Source organism: Notamacropus eugenii, chromosome 5 (assembly GCF_028372415.1).
Source record: "Notamacropus eugenii isolate mMacEug1 chromosome 5, mMacEug1.pri_v2, whole genome shotgun sequence".
In the NCBI taxonomy this organism is placed as follows: domain Eukaryota; kingdom Metazoa; phylum Chordata; class Mammalia; order Diprotodontia; family Macropodidae; genus Notamacropus; species Notamacropus eugenii.
This window is the reverse complement of record NC_092876.1, coordinates 50,438,938-50,456,548: the sequence shown is the minus strand read 5'-3', so window position 1 is coordinate 50,456,548 and position 17,611 is coordinate 50,438,938. Positions and strand designations below refer to the sequence as shown.

General features: G+C 48.0%; 1 protein-coding gene across 1 annotated transcript in view; it reads left to right on the top strand.

Annotated features, from left to right (window-relative positions):
• The window catches only part of MTOR (mechanistic target of rapamycin kinase), a 109,292-nt gene that overhangs the window by 80,228 nt on the left and 11,453 nt on the right, over positions 1-17,611 (top strand). Inside the window, exons 37-50 of the mRNA XM_072608849.1 lie at positions 1,338-1,453; positions 2,305-2,422; positions 6,131-6,337; positions 6,812-6,912; positions 7,684-7,780; positions 8,347-8,445; positions 8,759-8,881; positions 9,025-9,207; positions 12,407-12,541; positions 12,810-12,984; positions 14,570-14,705; positions 15,427-15,574; positions 16,592-16,714; positions 16,905-16,987. Coding sequence (XP_072464950.1) covers positions 1,338-1,453; positions 2,305-2,422; positions 6,131-6,337; positions 6,812-6,912; positions 7,684-7,780; positions 8,347-8,445; positions 8,759-8,881; positions 9,025-9,207; positions 12,407-12,541; positions 12,810-12,984; positions 14,570-14,705; positions 15,427-15,574; positions 16,592-16,714; positions 16,905-16,987 — 1,844 coding nt within the window. The remainder of the gene's footprint in view (positions 1-1,337; positions 1,454-2,304; positions 2,423-6,130; positions 6,338-6,811; positions 6,913-7,683; positions 7,781-8,346; positions 8,446-8,758; positions 8,882-9,024; positions 9,208-12,406; positions 12,542-12,809; positions 12,985-14,569; positions 14,706-15,426; positions 15,575-16,591; positions 16,715-16,904; positions 16,988-17,611) is intronic.

Sequence of the window (17,611 nt, the reverse complement as noted above, 5' to 3'; positions counted from 1 at the left end):
GTGCAGTTCTTTTTTCAAAACTACTCTGCCTACCTGTGAGGCAGGTGCCTGTGATGGAGTCCCGCTCTTGAAGACAGGTGTCTTGCTGACGTCTGTGTTTTGGCTCCATTCCCATGTGTGGATTCACCACCTGACAAATTGCCTGCCATGCTTTTCTGGATCTGGGTTAAAACGCTGTTGATATGCATTAATTCATCATGTTGGAAGGTAATTGAGGTTGACTTCCACAGCTCCTCATCTTCCCCCCCCAAAAAAAACACAAGTTATTTCTGGCTAAGAGATCTCTGTGTTAGTCTCTGCAAAGACTTCTTTGGGGGCCGCACAGCTTGGCCACTTAATGATGGTGATGGAGCCCATGACTCTGTTTATTTCAGTGGCTGGTTTTTTCCTCCCTTCTCTTCTCCAAGGAAGGAGGCATAAGTGGTTTCTATTAGATATTTTCCCCTTTTTGCACAGACTTGTTACCACTGCCACTGCCCATTCTTCATATCAGTGAATTTGAATTATGCTTTCTCCCTTTGTGTGTTCCACACTCACACATTCTGTTCATCTTAGCCTCTGGAGATCTTTCAAAATGGAATAGACACCATCTGTCATGAGCATTTTAACATACATTGTCATGGGTAGTTTGGCAGTTTATTTGTTTAGAGGCATGAGGCTTGGCCAGACAGCCTCCTCAAGTCCCTGCTGTGTCTGACTGCAGTCCTAACCCTTTCTGTAGGCGAGGCACCTGCTGCACACCTCTCCTCTCCTCCTCTTCCCCCAAAAAACACCACAGTCATACACCCTTCAGCCTTAGTTTGCATCATGTCTCACTTTGGGCTTTGGCACTGAAGGCACTATATCTTAGGAAATATTAAAGCTCTTTGCTTCTTGACCCCTGTCCCAAAGCCAGGACATCTCCTTAACTAGTCCTTCATTTCCTTTGCCATATCACAAGCTTAGTGACTGCCTCTACAATGAGACTTCACCTGCCTCCTTTCCTCTTGAGCAAGCCCAGTTTGGCCTGTTTTTCCCATCCCTCGGACAGTCTGGAGCTCCTGCCAGCCCACCCCCATTCCCATCTGCAATCCTTTCCCTCTTCACGTATTCAGCTGACTCAGCACAAACTTTTACTAAGTGTGCGTACCCTTTCCCAGGCTTACTTGGTGCACTGTCGGGGTTGACGGGTAAGCTGGGCTCAGGGAGTTTACTGAGTTGTCAAAACTTCTGTCCAGCCTGGCCACTGAATTCCCTGCATAGACTCCCGAACCTGGGAGGGTGGCCCAGAGGGGGAGGTGGCCCCAGAGGTGAGCCACCCACATTGTTGGTGCTACTGATGCTCTGCTCTGTTCCAGATTGATGCCTTCCAGCACATGCAGCACTTTGTGCAGACGGCGCAGCAGCAAGCGCAGCATGCCATCGCCGCCGAGGACCAACAACGCAAGCACGAGCTCCACAAGCTCATGGCCCGGTGTGTTACTGCTCTCTCCCCTGCTCCCTGGTGTCCTCTGGGTCTGTCCCCCCATCCCCATCCCCAGCTGGAACATTCCCCATCAGGCGGTCCCACAGCAGCCCCTGCAGCTCTGGGCCCTCCACTGCTTTTCTCAGTCATAGTACGTGCTCCCCTGTGGTGCAAAGGGAGGACCCCTGGATTTGGAGTTTGGCTCTGGGTTTGAGTTCTGCCTCAGCCTCTTCATGCTTTGTGACCTCTCTAGGCCTTGGTTTCTCATTTGTAAAATAAAAGAAGCGCTTCCCCTTCAGGAGCCCTCCAAGGCCTTCACCTGCCCTGTAGCCAGTTGGCTTGAACCTCTGTAGATGCTAAGCCTGACCTCAACCTCTGTGCCAGGAATGAAGGAGAAACAAAGAGGAAAGAAGGGTGACTTCAGACATGATTTCTCTAAGACCCTGTCCATAAAAAAGGTTTTTCTGTATGACAGGTTCTCATCAGCTTCTTGGCAACTTGTGCTCTCAATGAAGGTGGAGGAGAGGGAAGAGATCGTTGACCTAATGCCCCCTCCCCAAGCCTCTGTTTCACTCCCGTGTTTTTAGACATCCCGGCAGCTCTGGGGAATTCCAGCCTGCCAACCTAGAGTCTGAAGGCCTTGGTTCTCATTCTAGGCCATGTCACCAATTGGGCAGCCTGCAGCAAGTCCCTGGACCTCTGGGTTTGTTTCCTCCTCTAGGAAGTGAGAGGTGACCCTGCTGGTTTATGCATCACCAAAAGGACCTCAGCCCTTTAGAGAAAGTTACCTGCCCCATTCCCAAGCCTGGGCCTCTTGTCCTGACAAAGGGATCCCTTATGGTGTGTCTTGGCTTGTCTAGGTGCTTTTTGAAGCTGGGTGAATGGCAGCTAAATCTCCAGGGCATCAACGAGAGCACCATCCCCAAGGTCCTGCAGTACTACAGTGCCTCCACAGAGCATGACCGCAGCTGGTACAAGGTAACACGCGGGCAGCACAGACCCTGGGGAGAGGGAGCATCAGAGGTACCTCTATGGGCCTGCCTTCTGCACTCACTTCAGGTGGCCATTGAGAGAGCTGGCAAAGGGGACTCCTGACTGCAGGTCACTGTGTTACTAATTTTGCAAGAGGTAACTGGCCTTCTTGGGTTCAGTTTGCTCCCCAGGGTCACTTGAGCTAGATAGTATGTGGGTGGCAGGAAGGACCAAGCTAGGGGAGGAAGAGAGCAGTCATTTTTGGCTGCCTGTTCTCCTTATGGGGTCCAGAGTGAACCCCAAGGACCTCTGCTTCCTGTAGGCTAGCTCTTCTCTCTCTTAATCTTAAATTTTTCAGTCCTACCTTGTACTTCACCCTGGAAATTGACTTTATTTGTTTATGTTGGAAGATTCTGAAAAGCATCCTGTTAGGTCACAGGAAATGTCTCAAAAAAATAAATAACAAGATTTAAGAAACATATGAAAGATGTTATTCAGTAATGAAGAGCTGATTCTCTGCAATGTGTTTAGCAAGACACCATTTTGTTCTTTAGGAATCTCTTTAGGGACGGCCTTCTCATCCCAGGCCCTTGTGATGCAAGAAGCAGATCTGATGAGCACCTCGTAGACTAAATTTTAAAGTGGTAGTGAAATGCCGACGAAATGCACTCAAGGCATTTATTTTCCTATCCTTAACACTTGAAGAGGAGTAGACCTTGGAGTTTGAATGACTTACGTTCATGTCCCATGTCCACTGTATCCTAGCTGGGTGACCCTAGGCAAGTCCCCAACCTCTCAGGGGCTCAGTCAGTTCTCTTAAGACAATAAGGTGCTGACCAACATTGCTTTAGGGAGTTTTCCCATCTGGGAAATCTCTCATTCCCTATACAGGCCAAAACAAATCTAGGTGCACACTTTATGTCAGTGCTTTGTGGATAGGGTACTGTAGCCTGCTGGACTTAGGGTCAAGCCCCAGCTTTGCCACTGATTAGCAAGATACTTCATTTCACCCCAAAGGGTCCACATTTCCTCATGTTAAATGCGAGTATTGGAATTGATGGTCTCGAAGTTCCCTTCTAGGTCTAAAATCAATGAACGTGACCCTCTTTTGTTCAAATAACACTGTTCAAAGCATGCCTCATTGAAGTGGTCAAAGGACATGAACAGTTCTCAAAGGATCAAACGTTATTAGTAACTACATGAAAGAAAGTTCCAAATCACTAATAATAGGAGAAATGCAAATGTGAACAACCCCCAGATTTTCTCTCATACCCAGCAAATGGGCAAAGCTGATAAAAGGTGGGAGTAGTCAGTATTGGAGGCATTGTGGAAAGATGGGCACAGTCATGCTTTGTTAGTGGAGCTGAGATTGAATCCAGGTATTCTGGAAGGCAGTTTGGAATTTTGCAAGTAAAATGCCCATCCTCTCTGAGCCAGAGATTCTAATACTGTGTATAAAATACAAGCAAATCAGTGACAGAAAGAAAGGCCCCACGTACACCCAAATATAGCAAAGATGTACAGATAAAATAAGATGCTCCTCAGTGGGGTGATGGTACAGGAATGTAATGGATAATGCTGTGCTAGGTAAGAAATCATGAATATCATGAATACAGAGAGACACAGGAAGATGCACAGCAACTGGGGTAAGCACGGTGTGCTTCAGAGGTCACAGAGTCATTGAAAATTGATCATACTGGCTCAGCTTGGACATGCCAGACTTAGCACAGATAGACATCTCCACACCTTTTTGTGAGGCTGTATGGAACATGGAACAATCACCAGTTCCACATAGAAGACCTGGATGCAAGTGAGAGAATTGAACTAGCTGCCCTCCAGTGCCCCCTCTGCAGCTCTAGATCCAGGATTCTGTACTTTCCCTGGCATAGGGCACTCCCAGGAAAGAAGGTCCCACCAGTACAAATCAGCAGCTCCACCATTGCTAAGACTAAGCACCAGTGAGAGAGTCTAAGAAAACAAACTGAAATCAGGCAGTGGGTTCACTGATGATTCTCTTGAGGTTCCAAGTCCATCTTTAAGTCAGCACAGGTACATTCCAGTGTCCTACACCATCCACATTCATAGCATCGTAGGGTAATGGATAAGCATGTTTTCAGTTATCAAAGAAATTCAGTTCATAAGCTGTTTGTTAAGCAACTGCTGCACACAAGCCATAAAACTGTAGTGCAGGTAACACAAGGACACTGAGATGAATACAACTTGGAGGTCAGTGTCCAGGAGGTGAGCTGGGGTGGGCCCAAATAACTGAAATGCTAAGTAAAATGTTCTGGAGGCACGAGGGGGTTGTAGGCAGAGCACCAAGACCGATTGGAAAAGGGAGAGGATACCTCCTGCAGTGGGCATCAGGGAAAGTCACATCAGGCCTAGGCCTCGGACATTAGGAAAGATTTCCAATAGGTTGAATGAGAGATGGAAAGATTTATTTAGAATGGGAGCTGCATGCACAAAGAAATGTTCCTGAGAGCAGGTGGGATACATTGAAGAAATAATGAGTAGTGAAAGACTAAATTATATTGATCATCCTGGAGTTAAGCAGGAAAATGTGAGCAATTTAAGAAAGATTTTCAGGCAGGGAGAAAATAAAGATTGATCAGTTTCATAATAAAATAGATTGTTTTGAGCCTCTGGATCTATTCCTGGCTAGACAATGGTCCATGTGAAAAAACCCTAGGATTCTTAGGGGTGTGCAAGTTCAATGTGAGTCAACACTGTGATGTGGCAGTCAAAAGAACCAGGGCATTTCCATTTTGTCCAAAGTGTCGGGGGCAGGGGCCTGTTGAACCCTGAATTTGAAAGCATCTGCATTCCTGATTGTATTTGGTTTGGAGTATTACATTGTAGGGAGGGCAATAACAACCGTGAAATAGACTAGGATGGTAAAGGACTGAATACCATACCATATGAGGTTCAGTTGGAGGATCCAGGCACATTTAGCCTGGAAAAACAAAGACTTAGGAATTCTAGAATTCAGAATTAGAGGCACCTTCTTGGATGACCAACTAATCCAACCCATATCCACTAGGACTCCCTATTCTAACATAGCATACTAACCCCTTCTGGAATACCCACCACCTCTCAAGGCAGCCCACCCTGCCCTTAAAGTGGTTGAGGTGCTTGGGAGTCTAAATCAGTGTCTTTGTAACTGTCACCCATGCTCCCTGTCCTCCAAGACCAAACCCAAGGGAGCCTTTCCCACACCTGAGTGTAGCTGCTGAGGCCCCCCTGAAGTTTTTCTTCTTCAGATTCCCATCCCCAATCCTATGACATGGACCAAGGTTCTTCACCATCCTAGGTGCCGTCCTCTGGACTTTCTCCTCCTTATCAACATGCTTCTTAACTCAGGCAGCCAGACTTGGAGGGTTCTGACCAGGCCATAGTGTGGAGGGGCTGTCACCTCTTTATCTGTGGGAGTGCTGCCTGCCTAAAGCATGCCATCTAGAGCAGTGGGTAGGAGGAGAGGCAGACTTGTTCAAGGGCCAAGCTCAGAGCAGTAAAAGCCATCCAGAAGCAGGTGCTGACTTACCACTTGTCCAGGGTGCTGGAGAAGGGATGCTGGATTAGGCACTGAGGAGATGAGGTGGCCTCTAAGGTCCTGCTTGATTCTGGGACCTTCTTGATCCTTGAAAACTGTCCTTGCCTCCCACCATCCTATGTCAGGACTCTGTACCCATGTCCACTCTCTCTTCACCCCAGGCCTGGCATGCCTGGGCAGTCATGAACTTTGAAGCCGTGCTACACTACAAGCACCAGAACCAGGCCCGAGATGAGAAGAAGAAGCTCCGTCACGCCAGCGGGACCAGCATCACAAGTGCCCACACGGAGGGCAGCAACAGCGACAGTGAAGCTGAGAGTGCAGACAACAGCCCCGTCCCCTCGCCTGTGCAGAAAAAGGTCACCGAGGTGCGTCACAGCGGGTGTAATGGGAAAAGGTCGTCAAGGTACATGTTCGTGTGTGTATGCATACATGTGTGTGTGCACATGCATTCTAGGACAGCCTTCTAGAGCATGCTGGTGATTCGAGATCTGGACATCAATCAGAATGTGTGCATGGGAGGGGGTTACTGCTGGCTGAACTCCAGTCATAGAGCTGAAAAACAAACTCCTCCAACTCCATCCTAACTGAATGAGCATATTGTCTGAAAGCACCTGCACATGTGGGTGGGCTTGTGTCTGCAGTTCCACTTAGAGAATGTGGTCTGATGTGACTCATGCTCCTGCTCCTCTGCCTTTCCTGATCTCACTTTAGTCCACATCGGGGGCAACTGGCAAACCCTCAGAACAACATGTCCCTAAGTGTCACCCCCTCCCCAACCTCCCACTTGTGGGGTATTTCTCTTAGCCTGAAATGTAGCTAACACCTGTGTGTTCCAACAGGATCTGTCCAAGACGCTCCTGATGTACACGGTGCCAGCTGTGCAGGGTTTCTTCCGCTCCATCTCTCTGTCCCGGGGCAACAACCTTCAGGACACCCTCAGGTACCTGGCAATGAGAGGAGAGAATGTAAAGCCCTGACTGGTTGAGAACAGCAGCAGCTGAGCATATCACCTGCTTCACTCCCACCTTGCTCACTGTCATAGAATTCATGCATGCAGTCTCCCTGTGACATGCATTTGAACACACAGAGTTGACCCATGATACATAGTCTTCTTTGTGTCCTTGGACCACACCCTGGGTGGATGAGCAAAGCGGACCCAGGAGGAGTGACAGTGCTTTTGAACCCTTCCTCTGGGCCCCTGAGCTGTTGGGAACACTGGGTAACAGGAGAGAACTAGTCCAGGGCTGCAGGGCAGCTTCCACCCCTTATCTGGGATTTCTAACCATAGCACACCAGTTCTCCTGTTCTCTCCAAGCCCCAGTAGAGTCCCTGTCCTTGCTTAGAGCCACGGAGCAGGAAGGTTCACTTATCCTGTGCTCATCTCTCACAGATCTATGTACCTAAGAGGGGAGCACTTACTTCAGTCTCTAGAGTGGGCCTTGGGTAATGCACTGATCATGCTCCTCATGGGTGTTTAATCAAGAGAAGCACCGTCATTGTCTGTCATCTGACCTGGGCTTTTTATTCTGTCCATGGAGAAAATGGGGGCAGAAGTCGTTACATCAGGCCTTCTGCCCTCCTGGGGCAGTCCAGCAATCTAACAGCATCTGAAAGCCATGGCTCTGGATAAGTAGGCTCCCCGCCCCCTTCAGTATACACAGCAAGAGAGAGGTAGGGATGGCCTCATTATCTCCCTATTTTCTATTTCCAGAGTTCTCACCTTATGGTTTGACTATGGGCACTGGCCAGATGTGAATGAAGCTCTTGTGGAAGGGGTGAAGGCGATCCAGATCGACACCTGGTTACAGGTGAGACAGGGCTGACTTCTGTCTCCTGCAGTCTTCTCTTGGAGCCATGTCACATCTGGCATCAAGCCTTGTGCAGGAGCCAGTAGCCCACCTGCCCTTTGGAGAGGGAAACAGAACATCTTCACCCATTAGAGGCTGGTTCTGAGTTTTAGGCCACGTTTTCCTGGAAAGCAGTTGGAGCATGGAAAATGCTGGCTTGTTTCAGTTTAGCAGGATTTCTTTGGGAATCCATGACTTTGTAGATGGGGTCACTGTCACCCTCCCCACCAGTGACCTTAGCCTGTCCTTGTGTGTTTGCTGTGGCTATGCAGTTCCTCACCCTGTGCCTGAGCGAGGCATGAACCTCATGCCATCCAGCAAGTCTGGTCTTCCAATAGCTACCGTAACCTACATCCTCCAAACTTTTGCCATCATAGGCACAGCCTCCAGAAGGCCCAGGGTTGCCTTTACACCACAGTGAGACTCCTCAGAAGGACTTGGCCATGTTGGGTCAAGCAAACTACAGTCGCTGCTCCCCTCCCAGAAGAGTGCCTAGAATCACTTCTGTGTCTCCTGTTGAATCCCAGGTCATTCCACAGCTCATTGCGAGAATAGATACTCCCCGGCCCTTGGTAGGACGCCTCATTCATCAGCTTCTCACAGACATTGGTCGATACCATCCCCAGGTATGCTGGGGCCTCAGATGGATTTTTTTTTTAATACACCCTCTTCTTGGTTGCCTAAGAATCATATTTAGGTACTTTTGCATCGGGAGGAGGGGCTTGGGGTGGTCGTGAGAGAGATGGTCAGTCCTATTCCAGGCATCTTTCTGTAGGGAGAGGTGATTTCCCCTAAAAGTTTATTGTCCATCTTCCTGACTGCTGAAATGATTCTTAATATTTTAGCTGGACCAGCCCAGCCATGCTTTCTTCACCCATGTAAGCCACATTGGCTGCACCTTGGGTATGTGTACCCACTTTCCCTCTCTGTTTGTTTCAGGCTCTGATTTATCCGCTGACTGTGGCCTCTAAGTCCACCACCACAGCCCGCCACAACGCAGCCAACAAAATCCTGAAGAACATGTGTGAGCATAGCAATACCCTGGTCCAGCAGGCCATGATGGTGAGTCTTAAGCAGCTCACTCACCTGGCATCTCCCATGTCCTTGGGAAAGGCTAAGTGTGCCCTCTAGTGTCCAGAAAGAGCATCTCTCCTGTTCACCCAGTGAAATAAATGCCTGGACTCATTTCTCCTTGCTGTTTCCAGGTGAGTGAGGAGCTGATCCGAGTGGCCATCCTCTGGCATGAAATGTGGCATGAAGGTTTGGAGGAAGCTTCTCGTTTGTACTTTGGGGAAAGAAACGTGAAAGGGATGTTTGAGGTGCTCGAACCCTTGCACGCGATGATGGAACGGGGACCCCAGACTCTGAAAGAAACATCCTTCAATCAGGTAGGGGCAAGAGGGCACAAAATGAGCAAACCTGAGACCCTAATGAGACCCACTTCCCATCCTCCCTCACTTAGGTTGCCTGTTTTCTCAACATGCCATTGGGCAAAGGTCACTAAGAATCTGAACCATAAGAAGGTAGAAGGAAGGAAGACAGCTGGAACTCCTGACTTGGCCCATCCCATGGGCCTCCCAGGGATCCCATGGGAGCTGTTGTGAAATCCTGATGTATAACATCACTTCTTGTCTGGCCTCATCTTCAGAGTGAGGGGCTTGGACAAGTGGGTCCCTTCCAACCTTCAGTCTTCACCCTCTCCAAACTGTACAGCAGGGGCTCTTACAAGGCCTTTGAGCCTTGTGTTGTGCATCTGGCAAACTTTAGGTAGTTCTTGCCTTATCAGCAATCCTGGTCAGAATTCAGTGCCTTAGCTAGGAAGGACAGCTCTCATAATAGTTCACATTTCTCTCATATTTTATGGTTTGCTGAAGTCCATCCTCACAGCCATCCTGGGGAGTAAATAATGCATGGATATACTTGGGCCCCAAACTGTTAAGACTGAAAGTAAAGCACATTGCTAAAGCACAAAACTGAGCAACCATATAAATGATAATCTCCAGGAGAAAAAAGAGAGGAAGGTAAAATATTAACAAGGTGAAGCCACTGCAAATGTAGAGGAAATAGAGATCATTATTAGGCCAGTAAAACCGAATCCAGAGGAAGTGTGTCTGCAAAAATAGAAACTACCCAAGCTAACGAAATAGAAATCACCAAGACAACCAGAATCTCAGGAAAAGGAACTGAAGAAACTATGGAAGAATTGACAAAGGGGAGGTAGGGTAGAGAGAGGCAGGTCAAATGGATTGACGAGTGAATTCTAGCAGACGTTTAAAGAACAATTTTTATCTGTCCTACAACAGAACTAGAAGTACTCTACTAGACTCATTTTATGAGACAGATAATGGTCCTGATGCCCACACCAGGACGAGAGAAAGTATAGAACTGTAGGCCACCTCCCTGATGAGTATTAACGTCCCCAAAATGTAAACAAAGTCCCTTCAAGAAGCCTATAGAAACGCGTTTGGAAAATTATTAGCTGGCCGTGTTGCATCCACACCAGGAATGGCGTGGTTCAGAATCAGAACAACCATCAGTGTCGTTGACCTTATAAACAGCAAAAACTGCGTAATTATTTTAGCAGATATAGGAAAAGCCTTTGACAAGATACAGCTTTCGTTTTTGCTTTAAAGAAAGAAAAAAGCCATGGGCATAAAAGGCCCTTTCTTTAGGACAATCAAAAATGTTTCTCTAAAAGCAAGAAGTAGCATTCTTCGCGATGAAGAAATACTGGAAAATGTCGCAGTGGAAACCTAAGGAAATCCAGGCTGCTCCTTCTCCCCACTGGGCCCAGTTGTAGAAATGCTCCCGATACCAGTATCACCACAGCAGACTTGGCTAAAAGACAGTGAAATCCTTACCATTTGCAGATGACATGATGCTGTTGGGAAACCTCAGAGAATCAGCGGAAATTCTGATGGAAGTGATGGCTAGGTTCAGAAAAGTGACAGGGTACAAAGCACAGCTACGTTAAACAGTAGCAGTACATGTACCGTATTAACAACAACAGCACGAAAGACAAGGTGAAAACAAGAGAAGACATCTGAAAGTTAGCCTGCCAAGACACGTGTACGACGCACTCTTCATGGAACAAAGACCTACCAAGTATTTGAAGAGATAATCAGTGCTCAAGCTGGACCGGGATGACATAACAAAAAGACAGTGCCATCTGAATCTTCTGGTTTAATTCTACCTCAAATTGCCAAGAGGGCACTCCGGGAAATTAGACGTGAACAGCAGAAATTCATTTGGAAGCACAAGAAAGTCTGGAAAGTAATGAGAACAAGTGAGGGAGCGCAGCCATCATCAGAAGCACCAGATGGTTCCGAAAGTCACAGGAGGAACTCCCAGGAGCAGAGAGAAACACAAAAACAAACAGGAGCAGAAATTACTTTTTTGGTAAAGGAATAAATTAATGACTGGTAAAATTGGAAAGCAGTTTAGCAAAAAGGAGCATTGGTACCAGTAGACTTCAGGTGGGATACATGATGTGACTGCAAAAAGTCACAGCTTGATGAAATTAGAGGGAAATAGAGAAGGTGCTTTTCACAAGGTGTAGTGTGTTTGCCATCCTAAATGACAAAAATAGATGGTCTTGTTTGTATAACATTAGACTTTTGTATAAACATCAGGGAAGAGTATTAGAACAGAGAGCAGTGACGTTCAGGGGCAGCCTCTGGAGTCAGCTCCTACCTCTGACGTGACCTTTGTGACTCACATAGCTCTGGGCCTTGATTCTTCACCAAGGAAATGGAGTGTTGTTTGGTTTTGTGGCTACTTGACAAAAAGGGACGACACTAAGAGCCATTTGTCAGTAGATAAATGATTGAAGATACAGATTTCAGAAAGAGAATTCCAAGTGATTATTTGAAACATGTCTCTGAGTCAACAATCACTTATTAGGCACCTATTACGTGTCAGGAACAGTGTTAGGAATGCAGATAAAAAGTGAGATCATCCCTGTCTTCAGGGACCTTAAGTTCTACCAGGGGATAAGAAACATTTGCAGAATGGACCACAGCGCCAGGGTGGGGAACCCCAGGGGGTCAGGGAAGGCCACTTCCTTGAGCTTAGCCTTGAAGGGAGTTGGGATGCCAGCCAAAAGATGGGTGTCCTAGATGGAAGCCAGTAAGTCCAGTTGGCCAGAGCCCAGGACACCCCAGCTCTAGTTGGGGAGTAAAGGAGAAGAGTTTTGGGTAGTTGGCTTAAAATGATGCAGAATCTGGCTCATGAAGAGCCCCAGATGCCCCACAGTATGACCTATTTTCTATACTCAAGGCAGCGGGAGACACAGGTGCTCTTCAGAGTGCCCCAGGCTGTCTGTGTTACTAGAATGAGTGTGATGAGAGGAAAAGGGACCAGGCTTTTGGTGACATCATTTACAATTGCAGAGCTTCAGACTCAGAGAGACTCGCTGACTTGGCCGGATTTGGAGTTGGTGCCCTCTAGGACACCCCACTTCTCATTCAACGAGCCTTTTCATGCTCCCTGGCAGAACTGCTTCTGCGTTTCTGGGTCTCTGGCCATGAGCTGGCTTAGAAAACACCCCAACTCAAAACCAGCTTCTTTCCCCTTTTTTCTTCCCAGGCCTATGGCCGGGATTTGATGGAGGCCCAGGAGTGGTGCCGAAAGTACATGAAGTCAGGAAATGTCAAGGACCTGACCCAGGCATGGGACCTCTACTACCATGTGTTTAGACGGATCTCCAAGCAGCTGCCTCAGGTAGGGACCTAGAGAGCCCCCGAGGGCTGTATCCCTTTCCTTGCCCCCATCTCTGTGGACCCTGAGAATACCCTGGGGCATTGGAAAGGATGAAAAAGCATTTATGAAGTGCTTGCTGGATGCCAAGCCCTCTACTTGGCCTTGTGTCCATGAAAATGCAGGCGGCATTTGTCACTACCATCAGCGTGGGGAGGTGGGAAATGCCAACAGTTGCATCTGCTTTCCTCTCAGGCAGCAGAAAATGACATCTTGTGCTGCTTCTTTCCAGCTTACCTCGTTGGAGCTGCAGTATGTCTCACCCAAATTGCTCATGTGCCGGGACCTGGAATTAGCAGTGCCAGGCACCTATGACCCCAACCAGCCTGTCATCCGAATTCAGTCCATAGCACCTTCCCTCCAGGTCATTACATCCAAGCAGAGACCCAGGAAGCTGACATTAATGGGTAAGAATCCCCCTCAGCTGGTCATGCCCTGCCCCAGAGTTTCTGCTCTCCTCGAGACCTGCTTGTGGAGTCTCCAAGGCTCTTTGGGCCATGCCAGGGCTTGCCAAGCAATAGAGGCTAATAGGAGGAGGAGGCCAGAAAGGCTCTCCCCAGGTTGAGCTGAGCAGCTCTCAGAGCTGTTTGCTCCATCCTCCAAAGTGCAGAGGCCTCGAGCTGTGCCTCAGGTGGCATCCACAAGGACTAGGCACCAGGTCCCGGCTGGCCGTGTTAGAGGGCCAGGAAAGTTAGCATCAGGATGGTCTTCTCTTGACCCCATCTGTCTATTTCTGACTCCTTTATTGATCCTGAGTCCTTCAACACACAAGTGGCAGTGGACGGTAAATCCTAGCAACACAGGAGGAAGGGCTAGGCACTGGGCCCATGGCAGTGCTTGGGAGGTTTGGGGGGGGCGAGGTTGATGCACATAGGGAGGGAAGAGGAGGCCTCAAACCCTGGCAGAGGCATCTGTTTGTTGAGCACCTGCTGTGAGCAGTCTGGTGAGGACAGTCACAGCCCAGGGAGCAGGGAGGGCTTCCCAGAGGCGAGCCTGGAGATGCTTCTAGAAGGCCAGAGCTGCTCAGGGATGTTTCCTTTTTGTGCGATGTTGTGTTGCAAGGTTAATTTAAACTATGGTATGAAAGTTCTAAGGTTTGTACAATGAACTTGGTTCAACAAATGGGCTCTGACCCTCCTTCTGGAGCTTGCAGCCTCCAAGGTAGGGTACAGCTTTCCTCTCTTTCCAGAAGAACTGCTTGAGTCCTGCTCCTGACACACCCTGACTGACTGTAACCCTGGACACAAGACACTTAACCCCTCGCTGCCCCTGGAATTTTGTTGTTCAGTCATTTTTCAGTTGTAGCCAACACTTTATGACCCTGTTTGAGGTTTTCTTGACAGATACTGGGGTAGTTCAGTATTTCCTTCTCCAGCTCATTTTACAGATAAGGAGACTGAGACAAACAGGGTTAAGTGACTTGCTCAAGGTTTGAAGTCTTCCTGACTCCAGGCCCAGCACTCTACCCACTGTGCCACCTACCTGCCCCCCTGAAGTTTACTGTACCAGTTAAATCACAAATCACAAAAGAAAGAAAGAAAAACAGTAGATTTTTACCTGTCTGAGACAGCTTGGGTGTGATCATACCTGAAGGCATGGGGCTTGGTTGCACACTGGGCCTCACTTCCCACCCTGTTGTTCTAGGTCATTGGTGATGACTGTGCCCTCATTATGCAGCTGAATGACCAGCTTCCAAAATATGATCACTTCTGGTGGTCCATGGGCTGGTCTCTGACAATACCAGTCTCTTTATCTCTTTTTTAAATTTCTGGTATCAATTTATATTTAGTAAAAAAAATTTTGAATCAATATTCCTTCATTGGAATGTCATCAAAACCATTGGGCTGCTCTTTCATTCTAGGGAACTAAATTTGATAGGGGTGGGTGAGGGAGGGCAAGTGGGAGTGATCTGTGATCTGAGAAAGACTTTGCCCTCCTAGAATGACTTGAAAAGCCATCATCTGAACTCTCATCTCCCCCCTTTGCTTCCAGGCAGCAATGGGCATGAGTTTGTGTTCCTTCTGAAAGGCCATGAGGACCTAAGGCAGGATGAGAGAGTCATGCAGCTCTTTGGCCTCGTCAACACATTGCTGGCCAATGATCCAACATCCCTTCGGAAAAATCTGAGGTATGTGGGGCTGGTGGAAAGAAGGAAATGTGAGGGGAAAGTGAGTCACCATTCAGAGTGCTCCCATATGAGGATCTGTGATGCCAAAGCTCCTTTGAGAATTAAGTGGTAAAGCTATGTATCTGACATAAAAGTCATGGGAAGCCAAGACATCAAGTCTAGTAATTCTCTGAAAGATTTGAATGTGCTAGATTTTTATAGTTAAGTTATCCTCACTCTTCTTTGGAGCATCCACGGTGGAGCAGTGTTGTTATTAGGTTAGAACAGTGGCTTAGAAGTGGGACCCCAACATCATAAAGAAGATTCTCAGCTGGCCACATATTGGCATCATCTGTGTTCTCTTCTATTTGTATTTGCTTTGTTGAATGTTTCCCAGTTGCATTTTAATCTAGTTTGGGTGTTGCACACAGTGATGTGGGCCATGTGCTTGACACCTCTGGCCTGAGGGAAGAGCAGATTTTTATAGCACCCAGACCTAGAAAAACTATAGCCAGCGACTCCCTCCTGAGCCCCAGTTCAGTATCTCTACTTCCAGCTAAGAATACAGGCAGCAACCTGGTGGCCTTGAAGGTGCACCTTACCCAGCCAAGTCTAGTCATTGATGCCCACCTGGTAGGAGGGGTCAAAGATCCCTCACATGAGCACCAGTGTGAGCCCCACTGTGGGGATGAACTTGTTTAAGGAAGATGTGTTTAGGCTGCTCACCTTATGTCCCCTCCAGCATCCAGAGATATGCTGTCATTCCCTTATCCACCAACTCGGGCCTGATTGGCTGGGTTCCCCACTGTGACACACTACATGCGCTCATCCGAGATTACCGGGAGAAAAAGAAGATCCTTCTCAACATTGAGCATCGAATCATGTTACGAGTAAGAGACAGATGGCTAGTCTGATACACCCACCCACTTCCATGCCCACAAGTCTAAGGCTCTTCTTCTAGACCTCCTGAAGACATGAGGCAGGGGAGAGTAAGGGGTGGGGAAAATAGTGGGTGCCTGTCCTCAAGGCTTGGGCCCTTGGGCAGGCACAGCATGAGTAGCCCTGGTGGGAGAGAGCATAGGACATTCCTTCCTTTCTGGGTACAGGTTACTTGGATGGTCCTAGGTGACTCTGGGAGCCTTCCTGCCTCTGACTCACTCTGAGGTTATTATTAAGGCATAATGTCCAATGAATATTTTAAACCTAAGCTAGCTTCCTTAATGGAGAACAAGAAGGACCTAGAAATGGGGCAACGAGGGTATGTGAGACACTGGAGGCTTCCTTTCTTTATTGAACCCGACCCTCAATTTCATCAGTGTAGGGAGCTCCTTGTGAGAACCTCTCTTCTCCAGAGCAGACTGGTACCATCTCTGCCACTTACACCCCAAAGTTGCCCAGACTTAAAGCCAGTCCTTCCTGCTCTCTATCCACTATATCCCATTGCTTTCAGACTAGAAGAGCCCTCTCTGGCTTACAGTCTAGTGTGCCTCAGACTCCAGCCCAAGCTAGCTTGCAAGAGGGTCTTTGGAGGATCAAGGTGCCATAGGAAGGCATCCTGAAGGGGAGCTCTCCCTGCTGGAGAAGATGGACTCTGACTGCCCCCACCCCGAGGAAGCAGTCAGTGCTACTACTGATCAGACATGGTTGTGGATGATTGTCTCAGCATTAGATGGCTCTGTAGCCTCAACTGGTATCTTCCCTCCTCTCCAGGAGGTCTTAGACTGCCAGCGAGGTCCTCATTTTTTACCCCATTTCTCTGGTGATTCCTTAGGCTAATAGTCTACCACCCTTGGTGACCTCACAGTTTCTTATTTCACTGGGCCCTTATTCAAGTCACTGCCCTATGTCCTTGGGACACTGGGGCAGAAATGACCAGCCTTCACTGAGTGGGGTGTGTCTTATTTCAGATGGCTCCAGATTATGACCACTTGACTTTGATGCAGAAGGTGGAAGTGTTTGAGCACGCTGTTAATAACACCGCTGGGGACGACCTGGCCAAACTGCTCTGGTTGAAGAGCCCCAGCTCCGAGGTACCTTGCCATTCCCAGATAGACTCATTGACTGGGGCTCACTTGTAATCAGTAGTACCAGGATTGCATTTAAAGCCTTGTGATGTCTCAAAGATTTGAAACTGCTTTGTCTTTCTTGGCACTGCACTGGTCCTACCCTTCCTGAGGCCAGATTGGGTCACTCTTTCTTTCTCTCTGTGCTGTATTCTAGGTGTGGTTTGACCGAAGAACCAATTATACCCGTTCTTTAGCAGTCATGTCAATGGTTGGGTATATTTTGGGCCTGGGAGACAGGTGAGTGACTTTCATTCTCCTTCCTTTTTTCCCTTGTAGTATTAACCATCTAGCCATCACTCTGGCATTTTGGTTAGATTTGGAGGTTGGTTAATGAATAGGCATTTCCATTTGACCTTTTCTGCCATGTATCCTGTTGTACTTTCCAATAAGCTGGGGCTAGATTTGGAGTCAGAAAATCTCTGCTACTTGCCACCTTAACTCAGCATTTTTGTGTAGGGAAGTGTGAGAAGAGTGACTTATTAATGAGCATATTAAGGACTTCTGATGAAGGGACCCACTTGGGTATTTCAGTTTCTTTATTATTTGCTGCTTCAGGTTGGTTTGAATCTAGGGATTCCAAAGTTTACAAAAAGTGACATGGTATGGAGAAAGAGCACTGCATTTGAAACCAGAAACCCTTGCTTGGGATCCCAACACTGCTCCTTTACTTGTTGTGTGACTCAAGACAAGTTCCTTAGCCATTATGGGCCTCTCACAGAATCTCAGGGTTGGAAAGGGCCTCAGAGGCCATGTAGTCTGGACCATATGTGAACAAGAAGTTCTGACCCTCAAGAACTAACCCAGGTGGTGGCCATGCTGCCTCTGCTGGAGGCAGAGCCTTCCTCTCTCAGGTAGCCCACT